Genomic DNA, 13689 nt, shown 5'->3' on the forward strand with positions numbered 1-13689 from the left:
CCAGATCCTTAACCTGCTGTGCCACAAGACAACTACCATGAATGGCTGTTTAAAGCAATGATTGCTATGAAATATTCATAAGAAAGTGTGAATAAATGTGAATGTGTAGGAGATACTGATGAGAGACAGAGTAGACAGAAATGTATTCACACTCTAGTTACACTGTACAATACCTGGATAAAAGGAATAACACTGAAGATAGTCAATTCTTTTCCCAAAGTAACATGCTTCTCTGTATCAGGACTGTGCTTTAGTACGAATTTAGATTCAGAGAAACTGCTAGACTCTGAAGTCTTTAAAGCAAATTTGCAGTGACAGTGTAAATTCACTATTACTCTATCCATCTGACTCATTCTCTTGACTATCTCATCTTAGTCTAGCCAAAGCACTGAGCTTATCCCGTAACAGTTTATGGTACCTTTTGGTAGAGATTGTCAGCCTCATTAATAAATATTATTAGAGGGAAAGAATCATATCTTTTTTTAAACTATCTCCAGAACCTATTGGAGAGAACCCATCAAATGAAAGGAGCTCAAACAATTTCTCAAAAGTCTGTAGAAGTTTATATAGTGTAATTCATGAGACATCTTAAAATAAAAAAAAGATATTTGACTGCAAAACCCTCTTCTGTAATAGGTTTGCTCCCTAAGAATTTAGAGAGTGAGTGAAATTTTCCAGAATCAACAAGGTGGGTAAAGGTTAAAGTAGTGGTTGTTGATCAGTGTCATTTTTGCATACCTCCCACTCCCAGGAGGAATTTGACAACATCTGGAGACATTTTTTGTTGTTATAACTGGGAGTTTGGGGAGTGTTGGGGTACTGATGTTTACTGAATAGAGGCCAAGAATGCACTAAAAATCCTATAATGCACGGGACTGTCCTTGAAACAAAGATTTATTTAGTGGAAAGGACGAGATGGGTGGGACCTGAAGATTTGAAAAGGCCTTCACTGGTCCCCTGAAGTCCTTAAGTTTGTATGCTGCTTCTGGTTCTAGATTGTTCTCTTGGATGAAACCCAGACTTCAGGTTGTTAAGGCATCCTCTTCATAAGCATCACTGAGTTGAAGTGGAGCCTTTGTTTGGCTATTTTTTGAATGAGAAAGCCACACGCTGACTCACTGAATGTGACTCCCTTTTCTTTCCTTCTTTCCACTCCCTTATTGTGGATGCTGCAGAGGATAAAGCAAACAATGCAGAGCCTCAAAAATAAGGGTTCCTCCCAAGCCTCCCTTCTTTTTGGGCACCTCCCAAGGAAGTTGGCTTTCACTCAGCTCCTTTGGAGGAATGTAAAAGCAGAGATGCTTCTCTGCAGCCTGGGAGGACTTTCCCGGGTGATTCTACTTCCCTGTTTCTGCTCTTACTCAGAATTTTAATCTGATTTATATCCGTGCACCAATTTTACATGACTGTTGTGTCTGTTAAGCTTTCAGCCACTGCATTTGCAATATTATTTTGTTTTTACCTCTGCTGAAATCTTACCTGGCACCTGATAGCTTTTGTTAGGTCAAAAGAGGTCATATGGTAAACTTTAAGGATTTAAAGCATACACTTTCAGAAACATCAGATAATCTAACAAGATCTTACACCTCTCTACCCTTCTAACGTCTGTTCATCACCTGTTAAACTTCAATACACTTTATGTCACATGCCAAACTATTCTCTCTTCAACCTTGTTAGATTTTTCTTGCCTACTCTCCCTTCTCCCTTAGTACTAAAAGTACAACTAAAATCTCAGATAAACCAAGTCACATTCAGGATACTTGTTTGGATGGTTGTTTTGTGTTTCCACTGGGGGATGGGCAAACTGGCTGATCTCTTTCTTACCACTGCCTTTATTCCTGTGTTGACTACCTCTCTTCTTCCAAACTGACAAATTACTAATTGTGGATTTTGACTGCATAAATACTGAAATTTCCCTTTCTTCCTTCCTTCCTCCCTCCCTCCCTCCTCTCTCTCTCTCTCCCTTTCCTTTTCTTTCTTTCTTTCTTTCTTTCTTTCTTTCTTTCTTTCTTTTCTTTCTTTCTTTCTTTCTTTCTTTCTTTCTTTCTCTCTCTCTCTCTCTCTCTCTCTCTCTCTCTCTCTCTCTCTCCTTCCTTCCTTCCTTCCTTCCTTTCTTCTTGGCTTTTCAGGGCTGCATCTGTGGCATATGGAGGTTCCCAGGCTAGGGACTGAATTGGAACTGTAGCTGCAGGCCTATGCCACAGCTGAGGCCACAGCCACAGCAACATGGGATCTGAGCTGTGTCTGCAACTTACACTACAGCTCATGGCAACACTGGATCCTTAACCCACTGATAGAAACCCAGGGATAGAAACTGCATCTTCATGGATACTAATTGGGTTCACCACTGCTAAGCCACAACAGAAACTCCAGTACTGAAATTTTCAATTGGAATAATTGACTTTAAAATATCTTATTAAGTTGCTTGAGGATTGTTCAGTCAAAATCTATCACAGAGAGAAAAATCTAATAGAGATTTATGTTTAAATGTTGCCCAGATTACTCAGAAGTAACTCTGCTGTGACTGAAGGATAGTAAGAGCCATTAGAGTCGGTGTCACGTGGCTCTGGAGGGCGATGTCTCTAATCCAGCTACTCTGATCAACCTCAGTCCCCAGATAAAAGGAGTGCTTGTCCTGACAGCATGTTCCAGTTTCTAGCAACCTTGGGCATCGTATTTCCCAAAGCACCCAGTGGGAGAGTAGAAGCAGAGTGTCTTGGCCAACACGGAGCTGCGTGCGTGTAAAGCAGCTGACTTCCCAGTGTGCTAAACACAGCCTCGAGGGTCGGAATTCCACAGGAGTTCCTAGGCCTGAAGTTTTCATACACAGAATAGAAAATACAAACAGCTGACATTTTTAAATGCTTATTATGAGCTGCACACTCTTTTAAGTATTTTATTTGTACCTTTTTTTATCATCACAACTTGGAACAGAAGGTTTGAGACCTTAACTAACCTATGAAGATTCATCCAGTTAGTAAGGGGTAGACCTGGGGCTCAAAACTGATGTGTAGCTAGTTTTAGATTCTAAATTCTTAATCATCACTGCTTGTCCTTAGACCCTCTCCGCCATTATGGCGTGTGGCAATGTGTTCCATATTTTAGATTCATGGTATCAATCAGTTTAAGACCATCTACAGTGAGGGAGAAAAAGAGGAGGTCCATTTGATTTTGGGAGAGTTTTTGAAGGATCCTTAATAGGAAGAGATCAGTTCTGGTTCTGCCATATCCCCTGCCCTATAAGCAAAACCTCCTCAGGGCTATCCCTTTCTCACCTCTCCCAAGAAAGCCTGATGCTTTGAGCTTTCTCCTTAAACAGTATTAACCCTTATTATGAGCTGCACACTCAGGTGCCCCCACCTTCCCCTGTGACAGGTCCATTCCTTGGAAGTAGACAGGTGAGATCCAACTCTAGCCCACCTCTGGCTCTGCCTCTCGAAACCAAGGGGAGGGGTCCATGAGAACCGAGTCTATCTCATGGTACATGGTCTTTTCTTGAAACTTCACACCAGTTTCTAAAAAGTACGCTTCCCATTACATCTCTATGGATACTACCTAGCTCTTAAGTGAAGGTTTTTTGCCATCCAAGGAATTAAGTTTTACTAAAACAAACAACCAAACAAACAAAAAACCCCCACAAAACTCTTTGTTAATGAACTTACAGGTATGTAGAAGATTTTCTGCAATCGGCATTGTGATGTCTAAAAGTCAAGGAAGAAGAAAATGAAAATATTTAAACTTGTGAGCACATTTTGTTTTAATATTAATCAATATTAGTTATTTTGTTTGGGAGAACACATTATTCTGTAGGAATAATCATTCTGTAGGCATAATCATTGACTATGTAATTTCTATAGTCACAGATTAGCATAGAGAGTAATAACATCTTAGTATTCATGACTCTGTTCCTAAAAAGATTCAAGTTCTCCATTAACTTGAAAAAGAGGCCTGGGTCCTAGAAAGAACAAAAATATATGAAAAATGCTGATCTTTCACCACATTTTGAATACAAATCACCAAATACTGAAATGTATTTGACACTTTTTTTTTTTTTTTTTTTTTTGCTTTTTAGGGCTAAAGCTGTGGGGTTCCCAGGCTAGGGGTTGAATTGGAGCTGCAGCTGTTGGCCATGCCACAGCCACAGCAATGTGGGATCTGAGCCACATCTGTGACCTACACCACAGCTCATGACAACACTGGACCCTAACCCACTGAGTGGGGCCAGGGATGGATCCCATGTCCTCATGGATACTAGTCAGGTTCATTACTGCTGAGCCACAATGGGAACTCTGCATTTGACAGTTTTTATGTGTTACTTTAAATACTCTTGGCCCATCTTATTCCACAGTGTGGTGATCAATTCCACACAGATTTAGATCTTCTCTACTCAGGAGTTAACTTGACAAATGCCCTCCCAAGTCCCTTTCTGCCAGAAGGAATGCACTGGACATTCCCAGATGGACAAGAGGAAATCGGGAGTTAACTCTGTTGGAGCCACTGTAGGATGGGAGCTGATGGACAAATGCTTCCCCCTTTAGTTACAGGGGGGCACAGTTCTGAAATACAACTCAAAGGTTCTATGGGATGGAGTTAGAGTTGCCTCTAGTGATGGCCAATTTCCTCTTCCCATTTTACTCTTTCTCAAATCAATTACTCCATACAAGTCTCTGTCTCAGGCTCTGCTTCTTTTTTTTTTTTTTTTTCTTTTTTCTTTTTTGCTATTTCTTGGGCCGCTTCCTTGGCATATGGAGATTCCCAGGCTAGGGGTCGAATCGGAGCCGTAGCCACCAGTCTACACCAGAGCCACAGCAACATGGGATCCGAGCCACGTCTGCAGCCTACACCACAGTTCATGGCAACGCCAGATCATTAACCCACTGAGCAAGGGCAGGGACCGAACCCACAACCTCATGGTTCCTAGTCAGATTCGTTAACCACTGCGCCATGACGGGAACTACAGGCTCTGCTTTTTTGAGGAACCAGACTAAGACAATCGCATAACTATATATCAGAGCAAATGATACTATTAATTAGGACATAGTGCATATATTGTTATATTTAGTGCATTTTTTGGTGTTGCATACATTTTGCTATATTTTGATAATTTAAAAATAAATACATTTTGTATAGTGAATTTCAGTTATTCAGAACACCCAGTTAAGGGAGTTCTCTTCTGACACAGTAAGTTAAGCATCCAGTATTGTCACTGCAGTGGATTGACTGGGTTGGGCTGTGGCATGGGTTCAATCCCTGGCCCAAGAATTTCCACATGCTGTGGGCGTGGCCAAAAAAGAACATTCAGTTATGCATTCCATTCCATTTCCCATTCATTTTGGATAAAAACTTTTCTTTTTTTTTTTTTTTTTTTTTTTATCTTTTTAGAACTGTACCAGAGGCATATTTAATTTCCTAGGCTTGGGGTCAACTCAGAGATGTAGCTGCTGGCCTACACCACAACCACAGCAACACCAGATCTGAGCTGTGTCTGCGACCTATACCACAGCTCATCCTTAACCCACTAACTGAGGCCAGGGACCAAACCCACGTCCTCATGGATGCTAGTGGCGTTCATTACCACTGAGACATGATGGGAACTCCTGGATAAAAACATTATAATAATAAGGCAGAATTTAACATTTTCACTCTTTCCTGGACATCTAGGGAACATTACAGAGATTTACTCCAGATAATTTTTCTATGGGCCCCATATCCCTGCAGAATTGCAAACCTGTTAATCATATGCAGTGTGTGAGGAGAGGGTGAATAAATGAATTACAATTATGTTCCAAGTTTCAGATGCAGAGAACTCTAATTCAACTAGCCATTTCTACTTAAAAGTTTCTCTTCAAAAAGAAATCACCAGTTGTCCTATCAGTTAAATACCATAAATATCAATGTAGGTTCATTTTTATGCTCTTGGATTTCCATAAATCCAGGAGTGTCCAGTTACTTACGCCAATTACAATTACACATTCTTACATGAGGTTGCACAACAAACCAGAGAGACAAAAGAAGCCCTTTCCAGAAAGTCAGCCTGTCTAAACAATTCAGCAGTCAGATGGACTATGAGTAAATATGAACCACACCTACTTAAATAGGTGGTGTGTTTCCATCTAATCCTTTATGGCTGTCTTCCAGAGGATAATTTTCATTCAACATGATACCTGTAGAGCCTGATTTTGAAGAGGTTGGTAAAATATATCAAACCATATTAAGATTTTGGAAAATAATTCAACTTCTGTAACTTGATTGGAAAAAATGTTAATTCCTGTTATCTTAACTAATTATTTAGAAACCTACTTTGTTCACAGAACTGTCTTGTTTCTTTGAGGTTTTCTTTATTGATGCATGGCTTGCTAAAGAGAAGGGAATGTTTTTGAGTTATTACTTACTTTTAATAGTTGTGTTATTTCAGAGCTTAATATAGTAACTATCACTTGGGTAGGTGGAAGATAGACATGTACAATGAATGAGGAAGTGTCACTTTTTTGACTGAATCACTGCTATTGCTGTTTGTGTTTCGTTCCTTTTACATCTCTTGGCTCTCACTCAAAGCCTGGAACTCCTATAGATTGATCTCTGAATCAGGTAGTCAACACTATAATCTAAGGTACTCTGTTTACAATGTATCACATAAAGGAAATGACAAAAACAATGGCACCGCCCCTGCCAAGAAAGAGATTCCATCAAAGAATGTGACAAGGCAGTTTTAAAAAACAGCTCAGCAAATGCCAGCATTTTTCTTCTCTCTGGACTAGAAATCAAAAAAGAGACATGCCCTTGATGAACTTGAGGATAGTGGAAGAGATGTACAATTGAGTAGATAACTTAATATTTATGTGATGAGTGCTATGGTGGAAAATGGGATGCATGAAGAAAAAGTCATCTGGCATAAAGGAATGATGGTAGAAATGGGAACAGCTGATGACAAACATTCTTTTGTGAAGGAGTCAAGAAATGAACTTTACTGAGGCAAAATAGGCATCAATTCACTCACTGTTGCAAATCAGACTAGAAAAAATGCATAGACACTCTCTAAGTGGACATTTGGATCTACCATGTTGCAAATACATAACCACTGTCTCTTATTTGGCATCTTTTTGAAGTTTGGAAAAAATGCAACTTTGGATGCTATCCAGTGAATATTTTATTCCCTAAAAAAAAAAAAAAAAACCTGAAACACAATAGTAATGAAAACTAAGCTGTATGATTTTAAACTCTATGGGAGATTTTTCAACAGCAGTAGGCACATCTGTAATACAAATTTCACATAGACCCCAGCTTTAACTCTACTTAGGTGAATTTATTACTTTATATGAGTCCAAAGGCTGAATTAACCGATTAATCCTACTTTTCAGATACTTTTCTCAGGGTTCTAGCATTAAAAATATAGAGATGGGATTAAGATGGTGGAATAGAAGGACTGGCCCTCAGCTTCTCTCCTAAAAAAAAAAAAACAATATTTACAAACAAATGCTGAGCAATCTTCAACCAAATGGACTGGAAACTTTCAAAAGATATCCTACTCCGGAAAACAAAGAGGAGGCCACATCAAGAGGTAGGAGGAGTCATTACGTGATATAAGCAACCCCATACCTCCTGGGTGGGAAGCCCCACAGACTGGAAACTAACTGGTTCACAGAGACTCACTTACAGGAGTGAGAGTTCTGAGCCCCACATCAAAGTCCCATGTGTGGGGATCTTGCACTGGGAGAAAGAGCCCCTGGAGCCACTGGCTTTGAAGGCCAGTGGGGCTTGTGTGCAGGAGCTCCACAGGACAGGGGAAATGGAGACACCATTCTTAAAAGGTGCACACAGACTTTGACGTGCACTGGGTCCCAGGGCAAGCAAAGTCTCCATAGGAATCTGGGTCAGACCTGACTGCAGTTCTTGGAGGACATCCTGGGAAAACAGGGGTGAATGTGGCTTGTTGTGGGGGAAATACATTGGAAGTAAAGTTCTTGGGAATATTCATCAGCATGCTTTTCTTTGAAGGTGGCCATTTGGGGAATATCTGGCCCCACCCATCAGTGCTGAGAAGCCCCAGGCCAAACAACAATCCAGGTGGGATCATAGCCCCACCCCTCAGTAGATAGGCTGCCTAAAGATCCCCCAGGCACACAGCCACTTCTAATCTAATCCAGAGACAAAGCCCCACCCACCAGAGGGATAGGAATCACCTCCACCTACCAGTGGGCAGGCATCAGTCCCTCCCATCAGGAAGCCTACAGCAAGCCTCCATACCAACTTCAGCCACAAGGGGGGCAGACACCAGAAGGAAGAGAGGCTACAGCTCTATTAGCTATAAAAAGGTCACCACGCCAAACACATATAAAAAATGAAAAGACAGAGAACTATAACTCAGATGAGGGAGAAAGGAAAAACCCCAGAAAATCAGCTAAGTGATCAGGAGAGTCTCAGCCTCCAGGAAAAACTTTAGACTGTTGATGCAGAAAATGATGCAAGACATTGGAAATAAACTGGAGGCAAAGATGGATAACTTACAGGAAACACTGAGCAAAGAGATGCAAGATATAAAACGTAAACAAGAAGAGATGCAAAATATAATAAGTGAAATAAAAAATTCACTAGAAACAGCCAACAGCAGAATACAGGAGGCAGAGGAACGAATAAGCAAGGTGGAGGACAGATTAGTGGAAATTACAAATGCAGAACAGAAAAGAGAAAAAAGATCGAAAACAAATGAAGGGAGTCTCAGAGGACAATGTGAAATGCACCAACATCCGTATTATAGGGGTGCCAGAAGGAGAAGAGAGAGAGAAGGGGACAGAAAAAAGATTCGAAGAGATAATAGCCAAAAACTTCTCTAACATGGGAAGGAACTACTCAGTCAAGTCCAGGAAGCGCAACGAGTACCATATAAAATAAACCTAAGGAGGAATACCCCAAGACACATATGAATCAAACTGACCGAAATTAAAGACAAAGAGAAAATATTGAAAGCAGCTAGGGAAAAGAAACAAATAACATACAAGGGAAGCCCAATAAGGTTATCAGCAGATTTTTCAGCAGAAACTCTGTAGGCCAGAAGGGAGTGGCATGAAATACTTAATGTGATGAAAGGAAAAAAACCTCCAACCAAGATTACTTGACCCAGCAAGGCTCTCATTCAGATTTGAAGGAGAAAGCAAAACCTTCACAGATAAGCAAAAGCTAAGAGAATTCAGCAATACTAAACCAGCTTTACAACAAATACTAAAGGAACTTCTCTAGGCAGAAAAGAAAAGCCTGCAACAGGAAACAAAAATACAACAAATGACAAGGCTCACCAGTAAAGATATATATACAGTAAAGAAATGAAATCATCCATGCACAATTATGCCACAAAAATCAGAAATCATGAGAAGAGGTGGATACAAATGTAGGACACTGGAGGTGCATTTGCAATTAAGAGAACAACAACTTAAAACAATCTCATATATGTACGTATATATATATACGTACATATAGACTCATATCAAAACTTCAGAATAACTGCAGACCAAAAATCTACAATTGATACACAAACAAATAGGAAAAATCAACTGAAATACAACACTAAAGATAGTCATGAAACCAGAAGAGGAGAGAACAAGAGAAGAAGGGAAGAAAAAAGAGCAACAAAAACAAATCCAAAGCAATTAATAAAATGGCAATAAGAACATACATATCAATAATTAACTTAAATGTTAATGGACTAACTGCCCCAACCAAAAGACACAGACTGGCTGAATGGATACAAAAACAAGACCCATATGCATGTTGTCTTCAAGAGACCCACTTCACTTCTAGTGATACACACAAATTGAAAGTGAAAGTATGGAAGAAAATATTCCATGCAAATGGGAATCAAAAGAAAGCTGGAGTAGCAATACTCATATCAGACAAAATAGACTTTAAAATGAAGAATATTTTAAGGGACAAAGAAGGTCACTACATCAAAGGATCAATCCAAGAAGATGATATAACAATTCTAAATATCTATGCATACAACATAGGTTCACCACAATATATAAGGCAACTGCTAAAACCTTAAGAGGACAAATCAACAATAACACAATCATAGTGGGGGACTTTAACACCCCACTTACAGAAATGGACAGATCAACCAGACAGAAAATCAGTAAGGAAACACAGGCCCTGAATGAAGCATTAGACCAGATGGACTTAACAGATATTTATAGGACATTTCATCCAAAACCAAAAGAATACACATTCTTCTCTAGTGCACATGGAACCTTCTCTAAGATTGAACACATTCTGGGCTACAAATCAAGCCTTGGTAGCTTTAAGAAAATTGAAATCATATCAAGCATCTTTTCTGACCACAACACTACATGACTGCAAATCAACAACAAGAAAAAAACCTACAAAAAACACAAACACGTGGAGACTCAACAACATGCTACTAAACAATCAATGGATCACTGAAGAAATCAAAGAGGAAATTAAAAAATACCTACAAGCAAATGACAACAAAGATACGACACTCCAAAACCTATGGGATGCAGCACAAGCCATTCTAAGAGGAAAGTTTATAGCAATACAAGCCCACATCAGGAAAAAGAAAAAGCTCAAATAAACAAGCTAATTTTACATGTAAAGCAGCTCAAGAAAGAAGAACAGACAAGACCTAAAGTTAGTAGAAGGAAAGAAATCATGAAGATCAGAGCAGAAATCAATGAAATAGAAACAAAGGAAACCATAGAAAAGATCAAGGAAACAAAAAGCTGGTTCTTTGAAAAGATCAACAAAATTGATAAACCCTCAGCCAGACTTATCAAGAAAAAAAGAGAGAGGACTCAAATTAATAAAATTAGAAATGAAAAAGGAGAAGTAACAATGGACATCACAGAAATACAAAGGATCCTAAGAGACTACTATATGCAACTATAATGCCAACAAAACGGAAAACCTAGAAGATATGGACAAATTCTTAGAAAAGTACAATCTTCCAAGACTAAACGAAGATGAAATAGAAAAGATGAATGGACCCATCACAAGAACTGAAATTGAAACTGTGATTAAAAAACTTCCAACAGGAGTTCCCGTTGTGGTGCAGTGGTTAACGAATCCAACTAGGAACCATGAGGTTGCGGGTTCGATCCCTGCCCTTGCTCAGTGGGTTAACGATCCGGCGTTGCCGTGAGCTGTGGTGTAGGTTGCAGACGCGGCTCGGATCCTGCGTTGCTGTGGCTCTGGCGTAGGCCGGTGGCTACAGCTCCGATTCAACCCCTAGCCTGAGAACCTCCATATGCCGCAGGAGCGGCCCAAGAAATAGCAACAATAACAACAACAACAACAACAAAAAGACAAAAAAAAAAAAAAAAAAAAAAAAAAACTTCCAACAAACAAAAGTCTAGGACCAGATGGCTTCACAGGCGAATTCTATCAAACATTTAGAGAAGAGCTAACATTCGTTAACCATGTGGCTCAGTGGTTAATGAATCCGACTAGGAACCATCAGGGTGTGGGTTTAGTCCCTGGCCTTGCTCAGAGAGTTAAGGATCCAGCATTGCTGTGAGCTGTGGTTAGGTCGCAGACGTGGCTCAGATCCCACATTGATGTGGCTCTGGCACAGGCTGGGTGGCTACAGCTCCAACTCGACCCTTAGCCTGGGAACCTCCATATGCCATGGGAACGGCCCAAGAAAGGTCAAAAAGACAAATAAGTAAATAAATAAATAAATAGAGAAGAGCTAACACCTCTCCTTCTGAAATTATTTCAAAAAATTGCAGAGGAAGGGATACTCCCAAACTCATCTTATGAGGCCACCTTCACCCTGATACCAAAACCAGACAAAGATACCACAAAAAAAGAAAACTACAGGCCAATTTCACTGATGAACATCAATGCAAAAATCCTCAACAAAATACTAGCAAACCGCATCCAACAATACATTGAAAGGATTGTACATCATGATCAAGTGGGATTTATCCCAGGGATGGAAAGGTTCTTCAATATCCGCAAATCCATCAGTGTGATACACCACATTAACAAACTGAAGAATAAAAACCATATGATCCTCTCCATAGATGCGGAAAAAGCCTTTGACAAAATCCAACACCCATTTCTGATAAAAACCCTTCAGAAAGTGGGCACAGCAGGAACCTACCTCACCATAATAAAGGCCATATATGACAAACCCACAGCAAACATCATTCTCAATGGGGAAAAGCTGAAAGAATTCCCACTGAGATGAGGAACAAGGCAAAGATGTCTGTTCTCGCCACTACTATTCAACATTGTTTTGGAAATCCTAGCCACAGCAATGAGAGAAGTAAAAGAAATAAAAGGAATCTATATCGGAAAGGAGGAGGTAAAACTATCACTATTTGTAGATGACATGATACTATACCTAGAGAATCCTCAAGACTCTACCAGAAAACTGCTAGAGCTCATCCACAAATTTGGCAAAGTCACAGGATACAAAATTAATACACAGAAATCAATGGCATTTCTATACACTAACAATGAAAGATCAGAAAGAGAAATTAGGGAAGCAATCCTGTTCACCATCGCATCCAAAAGAATAAAATACCTAGGAGTAAACCTACCTAAAGAGACAAAAGACCTGTACTCTGAAAACTATAAGACACTGATGAAAGAAATCAAAGATGACACAAATAGATGGAAAGATATACCATGCTTGTGGATTGGAAGAGTTATTAATATTATCAAAATGACTATACTACCCAAGGCAATATACAGATTCAATGCAATCCCACCAAATTATCAAGGGCATTTTTCAAAGAATGCAAACAAAATATTTTAAAGATTGTTTGGAAGCACAAAAGACCCAGGATAGCCAAAGACATCCTGAAAAAGAAAAATGGAGCCTGAGGAATCAGGCTCCCTGACTTCAGACTCTACTGCAAAGCAACAATCATCAAAACTGTATGATACTGACACAAAGACAGAAATATAGATCAGTGGAACCAGAATTCAACCCACGCACCTACAGCCAACTAATCGATGACAAAGGAGGCGAGAAAGAATTCTTTCAAGTTTTCACCATTGAGAATGATGTTAGTTGTGGGTTTGTCATATATAGCCTTTATTTTCTCTCTACAATGGAGAAAAGACAGCCTGTTCAAAAGGTGGTTCTGGGAAAACTGGACAGCAACATGGAAAAGAATGAAATTAGAACACTCCCTAACACCATACACAAAAATAAACTCAAAATGGATTAAAGACCTAGACAGAAGACCAAACACTATCAAACTCTTAGAGGGAAACTCAGGCCAAACACTCTCTGACATAAATGACAGCAACATCTTCCCAGACCCACCTCTTAGAGTATTGACAATAAAAACAAAAATAAACACATGGGACCTACTCAAACTTCAAAGTTTCTACACAGCAAAGGAAACCCTAAACAAAACGAAAAGATAACACACGGAATGGGAGAAAATCTTTGCAAGTGAATCAACTGACAAGGGATTAATCTCCAAAATTTAGAAACACCTTCTGCAGCTCCATACCAAAAAAACAAACAAGCCTGTCTAGAAATGGGCAGAAGATCTAAAAGTCAGTTCTCCAAAGAAGACATACAGATGGCCAAGAAACACATGAAAAGATGTTTAACATCACTCATTATTAGAGAAATGCAAATCAAAACCAGGTACCACCTTACACCAGCCAGAATGGCCATTATCAAAAAGTCTACAAACAGTAAGTGCTGGAGAG

The 13689-nt window shown here is 39.6% G+C and overlaps 1 protein-coding gene across 1 annotated transcript in view; it reads right to left on the bottom strand.

The window, feature by feature from the left end:
- The window catches only part of LOC100512727 (transmembrane protease serine 11C), a 58672-nt gene that overhangs the window by 11962 nt on the left and 33021 nt on the right, over positions 1-13689 (bottom strand). Inside the window, exon 5 of the mRNA XM_021101388.1 lies at positions 3663-3701. Within this exon, the coding sequence (XP_020957047.1) occupies positions 3663-3701 (39 nt within the window). The remainder of the gene's footprint in view (positions 1-3662; positions 3702-13689) is intronic.

Source organism: Sus scrofa, chromosome 8 (genome assembly GCF_000003025.6).
Source record: "Sus scrofa isolate TJ Tabasco breed Duroc chromosome 8, Sscrofa11.1, whole genome shotgun sequence".
Classification (NCBI taxonomy): domain Eukaryota; kingdom Metazoa; phylum Chordata; class Mammalia; order Artiodactyla; family Suidae; genus Sus; species Sus scrofa.